Below are 13,440 nucleotides of genomic sequence, written 5' to 3'. Positions count from 1 at the left end.
CCTGTTTAGCAAGCAAGAACTTTTTACCCTTCTCTGCTATGTTTTCAATAGAGCAGAAGCCAAAAAACCCTGCAGTATTTACTTCCTTATTTGTCCAACAAATCATCATCAGTGAAGTCAGCAGCAAACTGAACAACCCTGGAAGGAATGTTTATCAACTAAACACTGCTCCAAACCAGTTGAAGAGTACAAAAAAATATGACTTGGCTCTAAGTCTCAAGGACAGAGTTACTACCAATTTTCCCTAAATGTGTTTCCTTTCTAGAGCTGGAAGATTAAGTTAATTAAGCTTCATTAGTATTAGTTACCTGATTGTTACAGCTTCTCTTAACTGAGTATACTGCTAAAGATATGATTTTAAAAGACAATTTTCCTTAGCCTAAGAATTATATAAAATTGCTAGTGGTCTTGTTGTTTATTTCCCTTAACAAAATATTAAATGCCTTAAAGATAAGATTTGGTGTTTGGTATTTTCTTTATTCTGTGATTTTATTTTATTTATTTATTTATTTATTTATTTATTTATTTATTTATTTATTTATAGAGGCATGTTTTCTTTCTTTGTTTGTTTGTTTGTTTGTTTTTTGTTTATACATGCACTGGGTACAGTCAGAAGCGCGGGAGGGTGAGAGAATTCACCAGAGCCAGAGCGGGCAGCAGAACAGGCAGAAGGACCGAAGTACGCTGCTGAGGGGAGCAGCGGGCGGCAGGAGAGGTCTGTGCGCCATGTGGGACCCTCCTCCGGTGGCCGGGAAGCAGCCGGGGATCGAACCAGCGCCGCAGAGGCCGCGGGCAGCTTCGCAAACCAGCGCTCAACCACTGCGCCACCGGGGAGGCCCCTGTGATTTTATTTTATTTTATTATTATTAAAAAAATATTTATTTATTTATTTATACAAGCACTGGGTACAGTCAGAAGTGCGGGAGGGTGAGAGAATTCTCCAGAGTCAGAGTGGGGAACAGAACAGGCAGACTGACGAAATACACTGCTGAGGGGAGCAGCTGGCACCACAGGAGAGGTCTGCCACGCCATGTGGGACCCTCGCCCGGAGGCCGGGGATCGAACCGGCGCTGCAGTGGCTGCCGGCAGCTTCGCAGTTCAGCGCTCAACCGCTGCGCCACCAGGGGAGGCTGTGATTTTATTTTAATTTAAAAATATTCTGTGTGATAGGTATTTTATTCCCATTGAGAGAAATTGGAATTTCCCCCACAGGGATTTTTTTTAAAACTGAATTGTTCCTTTATATTATTATTTATTTACTTATTTACTTACTTATTGTCTCCACCAAACCACCCAATCCCATACCCCATCTGCCTCTGTGCTCTATCCCCTCCACCCTTTCCCCTATTTTCTCTGGTAACCATTATCTTATTTTTTGCTAAGTTCAAACTTTTACTTCTTCTATTGTTTGCATGTAACTGTTCTTTAGGTATTTATATTCTTCAAATGACTCAAACCACCCAAAACCTGTCTTTCACTATTTGGCAGATTTCACTCAACATAATCACCTCAAGGTTCATCCTATTTTGTGCTAAAAGTCCACCACTTTTCCTTTCTTCATAGCTGAATAATATTCAATTGAACATATGCTCCACGGTTTCTCTATCCATTTAAAGGCTGAAGGGCATTTGGGCTAGTCCCATGATATGGCAAATTGTAAATAGTGCTGTTATGTACATAGGTGTAGACAGATCTTTTCCTGTTAAACTGTTCATGTTATTAGGATAGATACCTAATAGTGGTACTGCTTGGTCAAATGGAATTTTCATTTTTATTTGCGTGAGATATCTCCATATCGTTTTTGCACAGGGGCTATACCAGCTTGCAATCCCACCAAGAGTGGTTGAGAGTTCCTTTTTCCCCTGCAACCTTGCCAACACCCCCTCCCCAAAAAACAGTATTAAAAATATTACAATTTGTTATCAACAAAAATGCTTAAAGGAATAGATCAGTGATACTGAAAGTAACATTAGAAAAGCCCTTTCCAAACATGGCTCAGTGCTTGTCACTGTCAGCATTCCTAAGTGGCATGTTTCCTAGGATGATAACTTAAATTTTGGTATATGAAGTATGTTTCCTTACTGTTTTCAAGTCTCGTTATATGATGGATCTAAATTATATTAAAAAAAGAAATCCAAAATTGATTTCAAAGACCTATGAAGAGCTCACACAACTCAACAAAAACAAAGTAAACAACCCAGCCAAAAAAAATGGGCAGAAGAACTAAAAAGACACTTCCCTAAAGAGGAAATGCAAACAGCCAAAAGGTATATGAAAAAATGCTCAACATCACTTATAACCAAGGAAATGCATATCCAGACCACATTGAGGTACCAACATACACCGGTGAGAATGACCTTTATCAAAAAAAAACTGGCAACAACAAAAGCTGGAGAGGATGTGGAGAAAAAGGAACCCTTTTACACTGCTGGTGGGAATGTAAACTAGTCCAACCACTATGGAAAACTGTGTAGAGGACCCTCAAATTACTAAAAAGGGAGCTATTATATGACCTAGTGATTCCACTCCTAGGACTCTACCCAAAGGACACAAAAACATTAATTTGAAAGGTAACCTGAACAACTATGTTTACTGCAGCACTATACACAATAGCCAAGCTATGGAAACAACCTACATGCCCCAAGCCAGATGACTGGATCAAGAATATGTGGTATATATACACAATGAATACTATTCAGCAATCAAAAGATAAACTCATGCCAGTCACAGCAATATGGATAGAGCTGGAAGGGATGATGTTCAGTGAACTAAGTCAGAAGAAAAAAGAAAAATATCAGATGGTTTCACTTACAGGAGGAATATAGGGAAACCAAATAAGGAGTCAGAAAAAAAAGATAACACTTGCAGGCAAATTATGGAGCTGAGTTATGTAGATGAGGAGGGAGAGGGGTCAAAACAGGGGAGGGAAGAGCACAAGAACTATGGTGATGGTTCACATGTGATATGGTGGTGGGAGACTTACAGCGAATCACACCTGAGGGGAGAAATTAAATACTCCACAAAAATGAACAATGATGTAAGAAAATAAATGAATAAATAAATAAATAAATAAAAGGAGTCCCTAATGCAGGAATTCACAAATTTTGCAGAGTAAAAAGACAGATAAAAGGGAGAACTAATAACTAGCATAAGCCTATATTCCTTTTAAAAGAAATTTTTTTCCAGTTTATTGAAATCACACTAATAACTAATTTAGGTCTATATGTTTAGAACATACCATTTACAGCCTTTTCAATCAATTCTTCACAAGCATCAAAATCACCCTTCAACACCAGTTTATCATGCAGATCTGTTAACATGGGATGTTCTAGGGCAATCTTGGTTTTCTTTTGTAGTGATTCAAAGGCCTCTGTATAGTTGTGTTGTCTGAAGTGTTTTAGGCAAAGGCGAATGGCTTCCTGTTCACGGTACTACTGGAACACAAGAGAAAGCATGAAAAAAAAAATTGCTTAGTTATTACCGTAGGAAACAGTAAGGAATGATTAATTAACTTAAAGAAAGCAATTATTATGTGCTAAGCATTGTACTATTCATCAGTATCATTATTATTTCTAATTTTAAATGGCAAAATTGAAAGTCAATTGTATAACTTTCCAAAAGTCACAAAGTATGCAGCAGAAAGATATGAAACATACAAAGATATACATAGGTATATTTCATGAAGATAATGGATATAAAAAAGGTAATCATGTCTATTTCTTAGAGCCTGCATTTTCAAGAAAAGCAGAAAAACTATCAAAGCTCATTAAGATTGTAAAAATTTTAAGTTCCATCTTTTACTAATCAGATTACAATGTTGCTACTAAAAGCACAGAGATCATTAAATAATATAGATAAATTAAATTATACATTTTGTTCTTGGTTCTCAGTAATTAGTTATTACTCAAATGATAGATATTACCAAAAGTTGATGTACTTCATGTTCACAACAGACTTGTGACTCAAAATCATCACAAATTTTAGAATTTTTCTAAACACAGGTTACCTTATCTATTAAACAGCTATAAGTAAAAATCTCAAACAGAATTCCAAAAGAAGAATATTCAATTTACTTATCCCCTCAATAAGATGAATGCCAAAACACAAACTCGTATAATTTTTCAAAAGAGTAACTTTAAGAATGTCATGAGATTTCCACAAATTTCCTACGTATACAACTAATGACACAGAAGCAAAGCTTGATAACCAACAAAAAATATTATTTGAAGCACTATCCTTTAATAAGGCAAAAAATTAAATACTACATTTTAGAAAGATTAATAAGACCTGGAACACAAAACACTTAGTAGTTGGCTAAATTTTTTACTAGTAAAAGGTTATGAAAACATTTTTCATAAGTACTGTCATTAACCAAGATTTTTCCTCATCAAATCACAAAGGAATGATTCTGTATACAAAGTTAACACTAATAATATCTTACCCTTGGCCTCCAAAGGCTTATAACTATCTAGAATCTATTAAACAGTAATACCTTTAAGCTGAGGAGTCTGAATCACATTCACATTTTAAATTTTCTATCAGGCTATATGTATATAAATAGATAGTAGGAGAGGATTTATAAAATAATAGCTTCAAACAAGGACTGAAACACAAAGGAAGGTGAAGATTATATTCTAGAGGATCACAATAAATACAGAAAACTTGAAAAATAAATGAAGCTCAACAATTTTAAGTTCTCAAAAATAAGCTCTCCACAGTTTTATGGAAAAGAGGTGAATCAGCAACTTCCTACAACATCAAGAGGTTAGAGCAAGCATTTTAAATAAACATACACACAGACCATGGACTTAGGGAAAATTATTTCAAGTATAAAAAAAGCTTAGTTCTTTTTTATTAAAAGAACCAATAGAATTTTGAAGATTTTAAGTATACACTAAGCATCATATACATAACACCACAAAGGGGATTTTTTTAAAGTTTAAATATTTCGTTTCTACCTTGTAAGAAATTATATATTATAGAAATAACTAAGAAGGGCCTCCCTGGTGGCACAGGCGGATGAGTGCAGCACTGTGAAGCTGTCTGCAGCCTCTGCAGTATGGGTTCAATCCCAGCTGTACGGGAAGAAACCCACATGGCGCAGCAGACCTCGCCTGTCTCGCCCGCTGCTGGCTTCGGCAGTGTATTTCGGCCAGTCTGCCTGTTCTGTTCCCCACTGTCTCTGGTGAATCCTCTCACCCTCCCACACATCTGGCCTATATCCCAGTTCTTGTATAAATAAATCTTTTTTTAAAAAAAAGAAAAAGAAATATCTAAAAATATAAGAAAAATATAGAAAATACTAATAGAATCCATTTTATATTGCATATAATCAAATGCTAAAAATAAAAAGTTCTTCAATTAAGCTGACCAGAAAAGAGTTGAAATTCCACATTGACATTCCTTAGAAAGAAGGCATATTGGTTGCTCAGTTCCTATGAGTAGTTTGTTGTATCAGAAAGTGGTAAGTAGATTAAAACTTTATCACCTCCTTGACAAAATTAGACAAGTCTATAATTACATATGAGAAATAAAGATGAACCATATTAAACACAAATTTTTAAAAACCTGAAAAGCCTATTTCCTTATAACTTACACTTACATTTCTCAAGCTGCATCTATTATACAAAATGGCCCATGAATAAAAGTATCATTTTTAAAACCCTACAAGATCATAATATTTACGAAAGTTACCTATTTCAAATCCTAGGTATTTAAAAGTAAACATTTCTATTTTACATAACACAAATACAACAAGACATTTTAAAAGTAATTAAGAACCAAATCTACTCCCATGGAACAATATTTTTAAATAGTTCTATCAAGACAGGTTAAATACAAAATTTAGGGTCAGATGGGTATAACAACATAATGTGAGGCCCTGGAGCCAAATTACCTGAGCATATGAACTGGTTTGAGCATTTTTTTTTTAAAGATTTATTTATTATGCACACAAGAGGTGGGGTACAGGCCAGAGGTGTGCTGGGGGTGGTGGTGAGAGGATTCACCAAAGACAGAGTGGGGAACAGAACAGGCAGACTGACCAAAGTATACTATTGAGGGGAACAGTGGGGCGAGTCAGAAGAGGTCTGCTGCGCCATGTGGGTTGCTCCTGGCTGGCGGGGAATCAATCTCATGCTGCAGTGGCTGTAGATAGATTCATAGGTTGCGTCTTAACCCTTGCGCCACTAGGGAGGCCCTGGTTTGAGCATTTTAAAACTATATGGGTCTTAGGCAAAGTACTTAATCTCTCTGTGCTCCATTTGTCATGTGCAATAGATGAATAATAATTGTACCCATCTCACAGAGTGGTAATGATTAAATAAGTTATAAAGACTGCTTAGAAGCTGACAGAGTGTAAATGTTTAATAGGTGTTAGCTGATTAATCATCACTACTAGTCTCAGTATTTAATTGTTCTAATGAAGACAAAAGATTGATACAATTCTCAGTTTACAGGCATTTGACACATATAATCAGGATTTTAAAATACTGTCCTACCTTGCTATACCAGTTGAGACAGGGTTGTACTATATCAGGATCATCAATGCCACTAAGTTCAACATACCAGATGCTAAAGTTAAAGCTGGGTCCCCAGGATAAAAGTGGAACTTTGAGAATAGAAAAAGAAAACAGAAAAAAAAATTAATATAACTCAAATAAAACTTTAGCAACATAAAACACTGCTGATGCTTATTAGGATTCATTGAATAAATTTTCTGAACATTTTCTATATGCTTAGCACCATGCTAGGCACCATACAGTAGCAAAAACAAACATATAATCCATACCATCAAGAGGTTTCTTTGTTTATAAAAGCCTGTTAGATAAATTAAAAGTAATCCCATATCTACCTTATACATAGAGGAGACAGACAGAAGAGAGACAACATACACATAATTGGAGTCACTAAAAAATTAAATCAAAACACCTTTGAGAAATAAAAAAGACAAACCTCTAGCCAGACTCACAAAGAAAAATAGGGGAAAAACTCAAATAAATGGGATCATAAATGAAAGAGGAGAAGTTACAACAGACACAGCAGAAATCCAGAAGATATTCAGAGAATACTTTGAACATTTATATGCAAACAAGTTCAACAATCCAGAAGAGATAGACAAATTCTTAGAAATATATAATCATCCACAGCTGAATAAAGAAAACCTAAGCAAGCCAATTACAAGTAGCAAAATAGAAACAGTAATCAGTACAAAGCCATAATAATTAAAACAGCATGGTACTGGAACAAAACAGATACACAATGTATGATGAAAATGCAGTTTGGACTATACCAAAACAAAAAGCTTCTGTACAGCAAGAGACAATAACCAAAACAGAGACAGCTCGCAAACTATGAGAAAGTATTTGCTCTCCATACAACTGATAAGGGACTGATACCAAAAATCACAAAGCGCTTACACAACTCAGCAAAAACAAAGCGAACAACCCAGTTAAAAAAATGCACAAAACTCGGGCCTCCCCGGTGGCGCAGCGGTTGAGCGCTGGGTTGCAAAGCTGCCGGCGACCTCTGCGGTGCCGGTTCGATCCCCGGCTGCTCCCCGGCCACCAGAGGAGGGTCCCACATGGCGCGCAGACCTCTCCTGCCACCCGCTGCTCCCCTCAGCAGTGTGCTTCGGTCCTTCTGCCTGTTCTGCTCCCCGCTCTGGCTCTGGTGAATTCTCTCACCCTCCCGCGCTTCTGACTGTACCCAGTGCATGTATAAACAAAACGAACAAACAAACAAATAAATAAATAATAAAAAAATGCCTCTAAAAAAAAAATATATATATATAAAAAATATAAAAAAATGCACAAAACTAAAAAGACACTTCTCTAAAGAGGAAATGCAAATGGCCAGCAGGTGTATGAAAAAACCCTCAACATCAATTATAACCAGGGAAATGTAAATCAAAACCACAATGAGGTACCACCTCACATCAGTGAGAATGGCTCATTATGAAAAAAACTGATACCAACAAATGCTAGAAAGGATGTAGAGAAAAAGGAACCCTCTTATACTGCTGGTGGGAATGTAAACTATTCCAACCACTATAGAAAACTGTATAGAGGACCCTCAAATTACTAAAAAGGGAGCTACCATATGGCCCCACAATTCTACTCCTAGGAATCTACCCACCAGACACAAAAACATTAATTTGAAAGGAAACCTGCACAACTATGTTTACTGCAGCACTATAAACAATAGCCAAGCTATGGAAACAACCTACATGCCCCAAGCCAGATGACTGGATCAAAAATATGTGGCATATATACACAATGAATACTATTCAGCAATCAAAAGATAAACTCGTGCCATTCACAACAACATGGATGGAGATAGAAGAGATAATGCTTAGCGAAATAAGTCAGAAGGAAAAAGAAAAATATCATATGGTTTCACTTATAGGAGGAATATAGGGAAACCAAACCAAAAGGGTCAAAAAAAAAAAAAACAACCCAACAATGTAAGAAAATAAATAAATAAATAAACATTTTTGGGGAAACGGGGAAAAAAATAGTTTTTACGAATTTTAAGAATTGTAACAATTTATCCCAACCAGGTAAACAAATGTGAGTTAAATACCACCAAAAAAAAGAGTTCCATGTCATTCAAGGGCTTTCTCAAAAAGCCCTTACAAAATATTTGTAAGAAATATTTGTAAGAAAACATAGGGATAAACCTAAAAATATGAACCAAACACACAGGCTTTTAGTTTCACATTTTCTTTACATTATTTTCATGGAAAACTTATCAAGATAATATTGAGAAAAGTTTTGAAAGCAAACAGTGCATAGCATTATCATTTACAGAAAAGTGAGAAATAGTTGGTTATTTAAATATTAGATCCTAAATATCAAATGAATAGCAAGTATCTATAATTATTTAGAGAGCTCCAACTAACATTTCACTTAAATACTACAGAATTAACACAGGGTCAAAGAATAAATCATTATTCTCTACAATTAAAAGACCCATAGGAAGGACTGAAAAGAGGTTCAATTTCTTGTCTCCAGGCAGCTGAATGTCCAACTGATCCATAAGATATCTCTGTTCTCCTATAAATTATTAAGGGAAGAAACAATGCAACTTCCCTTAACAGATTTTTATTTACACTTCAACTAATGAATAATACTGGAGGATTAACACCTATAGAAGTAATAGTGGCAGTTTCCTTCAAATATGAAAACTAATGACTGAAAGAAATGTTCAAAAGCACAAAAATAAAAGGATTTGTTAAAAGGGGGAAGAACATTTTAGTTTGCATGACTAAGCAAAATAGAAGTTGAGTAAGTCCTTTAAAACTGTATAGTCTATATTATATGAGAATATAAGTTATTTTCACTGCTTGTCTATTTGATCTTTAGGGAACGAGTGTTCTGTAAACTGAGGAAAGAGAAAAAGAAGAACTACCCAAGAATTAAATTTATTCAAAAACTTTGAAACTGATAAAATAGAGGGGGCAGGGAAATGGAAATAAACAAATAAAACCTTGTGTGCCTGGACTAATGAGGAGATCAAAGAAGAAATTAAAAAATACTTTGAGTTGAACAACAAGGAGGACACCACTTTCCAGAATGTATGGGGTGCAGCAAAAGCAGTTATAAGATTAAAATATATAGCAATACAGGCTCACATCAAGAAACAAGGAAGAACTCAAAGGAACAACCTACCAGAGGGGGAGAAGGAGAGCAAAGTATGGAAAGAGGACAATGGGCTGTAGTGTAGGACTCGGGGTGTCTTGGTGGTGGGTGTGGTGTGGAGACCTACGTCTGAAGGGGTGTCAGCCTATATCACATATAGTTGTAAACCAATACTACCTCAATAAAATTAAAAAAATTTCTCCTATTAGGTATGAAATAAAACTTGTCAAAATTAAAAAAAAAAAAAAACAAAAAACCTTGTGTGCTTATATAAATTCTCATTGCAAAACAGGGACACAGTTTTTTTATTGACAATTATTTAATAAAAATTACAGTTACAAAAGAAAGCAACACTATGGCCAGTTTAACCTTCTGAAAATTGCTTTCCCTTTATAATTGGTCTTTATCAAGACTTCACACATTGTTTTTGCCCAACAGAACTATTTGACTGAATGAAATGATAGGCTAACACTTGACAGACTGGCAAACAATTACCATTAAGTGCACTGCTTCCACAAGGGGAATTTTTCTCCCAAATCAAAATGTGGGATTCTAGCTCCTATTTTTGCTGAGGGGTCCAATTCACTTTAATTGCAATTTTAACATATTTTCAAAGGTATGTAATATATGGAAATTAAAATAGGTAAGTCTCCTAATTTTCTAACCTCTAAATAGTGCATCTTAGAGGAAAACAAAATAATCCTACAAATAATAATCTTGAGGAGGCATTAAAAATGATTTTAGCACTTGCTAACCTTTTTTAATTGAAAATAAAAATAAACAGTCTTAAGTAGGATTTTTCAGCTAGTACTTTCCAACAATTTAGTAGATCGTGAAATTAATGGGTCTGACCAACATATCAGTAAAAAAATGAAATTCAGAAGAATGATATAGAAAATAATTGCAATGAAATGGCTTAAAGAATTCATCAGTACTGGGTTTTAGAATGTTAAAGCATTACAAAAACTGATATACCTTACATTTATCAATTAATGCAATCAAATCACTATATCTTACAAAATCTTCCAAGAATCTTTCAAGTGAAAAAATATTTGGAAAACATTTCACTTGAAATAACTTTAACTTAGTAACCACAGATTCGTAAAGCAGGAATTAGTACATTTTTACTGCAAAGAATCAAATAGGAAACGTTGTGGGTCTTGTGATATGCAGTTTCACGCAACTAACTATTTAACACTGCCTTTGTAGTGCAAAAGCAGACACAACATTATGTGAACAACTGACAAGGCAAAGTTCCCATAAAATTTTACTTTATCTTTCTGGCTTATTTCGCTGAGCATGATCCCTTCCAGCTCCATCCATGTTGCTGCAAATTGCATGAGTTTATCTTTTTTGATTGCTGAGTAATATTCCATTGTGTATATGTACTATATCTTCTTGATCCAGTCATCTATTTTTGGGCATTTGGGTTGTTTCCATAGCTTAGCTATTGTAAATAGTGCTACTATAAACATAGGGGTGCAGGTGCCCTTCTGAATTAATGTTTCTGTGTCCTTTGGGTAAATACCTAGGAGTGGAATTGCAGGGTCATATGGAAGCTTTAGAAAACCTAAATAAGGGACCAGGAAAAAGACTAATTATAATAAAGTAAAAATCAAAATCAACAAACAACTATAAACCAGAGACACACTATGTGGGGAGGGGTAGGGGCAAAGCAAGGGGAGTGGGAATTGTATGGAGACTATAACCAAGATGAAAATGCATACATTGTGCAAAAAGGAAAAATGATGTAAAAATATATAAAATTAAAATAATAATAATAATAAATTTAAAAAAATTATTTTGAAAAACAGGACTAGAAGACATTGGTTCACAGGCTACAGTTTGCTGACTGATGTATAAAGAATTTATTTGTATTCCAGGATGCTTAAAAACTTACCTATTTTAATGAATCGACAAGGGAACATCTGTTCATCAATTTTATGCTTCAAAGTGAATGTTTCTTTGTTATAATCATTCTTTAAGCCACTGTAGGGGAAAAAAAGAAAGTTGTCAAATCTGACTTCATAATTTAGTAAATATACTAAAACACAGATTAATATTTTCAAATTTTTGAAATTAAACCAGTGCTCAAAATACATGACTTAGGCAATGAAAAGATATACCTGAATATGAGAATATAGGTCAATGCTTGTACATTTCACATCAACTGCATTACAGCTATATTCTCTAAATTACATGACAACTAATAAAAAAGTTCAGTGTTAAAGAATGTGGCTACAGTACCTGCAAATGTGACAGGATCTAGGATCCTAAGTATATAATTAAATATAAGACAAAATATTTAAGCAGTAAGAAGAAAATTACAGACCAATTCACACACGTATCTAACAACTTTGAGTGAAACATTAGAATCTGTCAAAGAACTAAATTATTTAATTCTGGCTGATTAGCTAATGTTGCTTTCATACCTCAATAAATTTCCAATACAACCTTATTCTGTTGTTTTAATAGCATCCACTTCATCCTAAATAAAAATAAACCTGTATCACCTCTCTACTTAGAGCAACTAGGATTGATGCAAGTATTTAGGGAAAAGTCACTTACTTTTTTTTTTTTTTTTTTTTTTACTTTTATACTTACTTTTATGATGCCTCAAGTCCTAAATACTTTCATGACTTAAATCAAATGCAATATAGATGTAATACTCAAGTTACATAAAGAATTGTGCTAATGGGATATACCACATTACAAATACATTCTAAAACTCCAAGGCTTCATTTGTTCATTATATTGGCTATTTGGTTTTTTATTATCTAGAAGGCAAATGAACACTTTCATTCCTGGTGGGCTATGTTGTTAAAACCCAAATTTTACTGAGCTCCTTCCAAATGGCAGACACTATGTAAAGATGCTCAGTACATACTTTTTTAAATCTCCAATTTGTAGTAAACCTCCAGAGTATTACTTCTGGATTAGGGCAGTCAACCTTAATGTTTTGGATAGAATTTGTTGGGGTTTTTTTGTTGTTGTTTTTAGAGAATTTGTACTTTTACAGCAAAGATTTTCATTAAAACTAAAAGTATTTCTGAAGTTCAAAAAAAAGATTGAAAAGTATGTTGAAACTTGTTCTTTTTTCTTAAATAATATTAACTAATAATTGATTAACTAATAATTAATATAAATAATTATGGAATAATTAACTTATAATTTCTTTTTCTTAAAAAAGAAAAAAAAACAGCTAACTCAAGCCACAAGATTGAAATAGGCACTAGGAAAAGAAGAATAGGAATCTCCCTCACCGTGCAGATTTAGCTACAGAGACTAAGACTTCAGCCTGTTTAGAAGACAACTCTTTACTCCTCATAATCATGGCTTACCTAGACAACAGCTCTGTCATATTTTCTTCATTCATTCCACCAAAGACTTTAAATTTCTTCAAATTGCAGACATGAGTTTTTTCATATTTTCCAAATGTGATATTTTGGACTATAGCAGGTCTTTCAAGCTTCAGAATCAAGTACTAAAAAAAGAAAAAAAAATCAAAGAAACAATCAAATCATATCCTACTCTGTTTAAAACAAATAGATAACTTTACAAGTTAAAACTCTGAACAGGTAACAGAAGAAAATATAAGGCCCATCCTGTCCACCTTGCACAGGTAGATTTTGATTTTTTAATTAGTTAAGAATAGTACATAAGAGCCTTATATACCACCCCCCATACTGCTACTCCTTTTCCCCAAGAAACTACATCACTGTGAATAAAGGGAGGAAAAAGGGCTAGTGAGATAATCAAGGAAAGCATTCAATGAAAAATATAACAGACTATGAACAAC

General features: G+C 34.4%; 1 protein-coding gene across 3 annotated transcripts in view; it reads right to left on the bottom strand.

Annotated features, from left to right (window-relative positions):
* The window catches only part of MKLN1 (muskelin 1), a 279,842-nt gene that overhangs the window by 75,794 nt on the left and 190,608 nt on the right, over positions 1-13,440 (bottom strand). For all 3 annotated transcript variants that reach the window (XM_037513287.2, XM_054692672.1, XM_037513281.2), the window contains 4 exons: positions 12,983-13,125; positions 11,542-11,630; positions 6,501-6,610; positions 3,239-3,431 (listed from right to left, as the gene is read on the bottom strand). In XM_037513287.2, the coding sequence (XP_037369184.1) occupies positions 3,239-3,431; positions 6,501-6,610; positions 11,542-11,630; positions 12,983-13,125 (535 nt within the window). The remainder of the gene's footprint in view (positions 1-3,238; positions 3,432-6,500; positions 6,611-11,541; positions 11,631-12,982; positions 13,126-13,440) is intronic.

The sequence above is a fragment of the Talpa occidentalis genome, unplaced genomic scaffold (assembly GCF_014898055.3).
Source record: "Talpa occidentalis isolate TD23 unplaced genomic scaffold, MPIMG_talOcc4v2.1, whole genome shotgun sequence".
Classification (NCBI taxonomy): Eukaryota; Metazoa; Chordata; class Mammalia; order Eulipotyphla; family Talpidae; genus Talpa; species Talpa occidentalis.
This window is presented reverse-complemented; position numbering and strand designations above follow the sequence as displayed.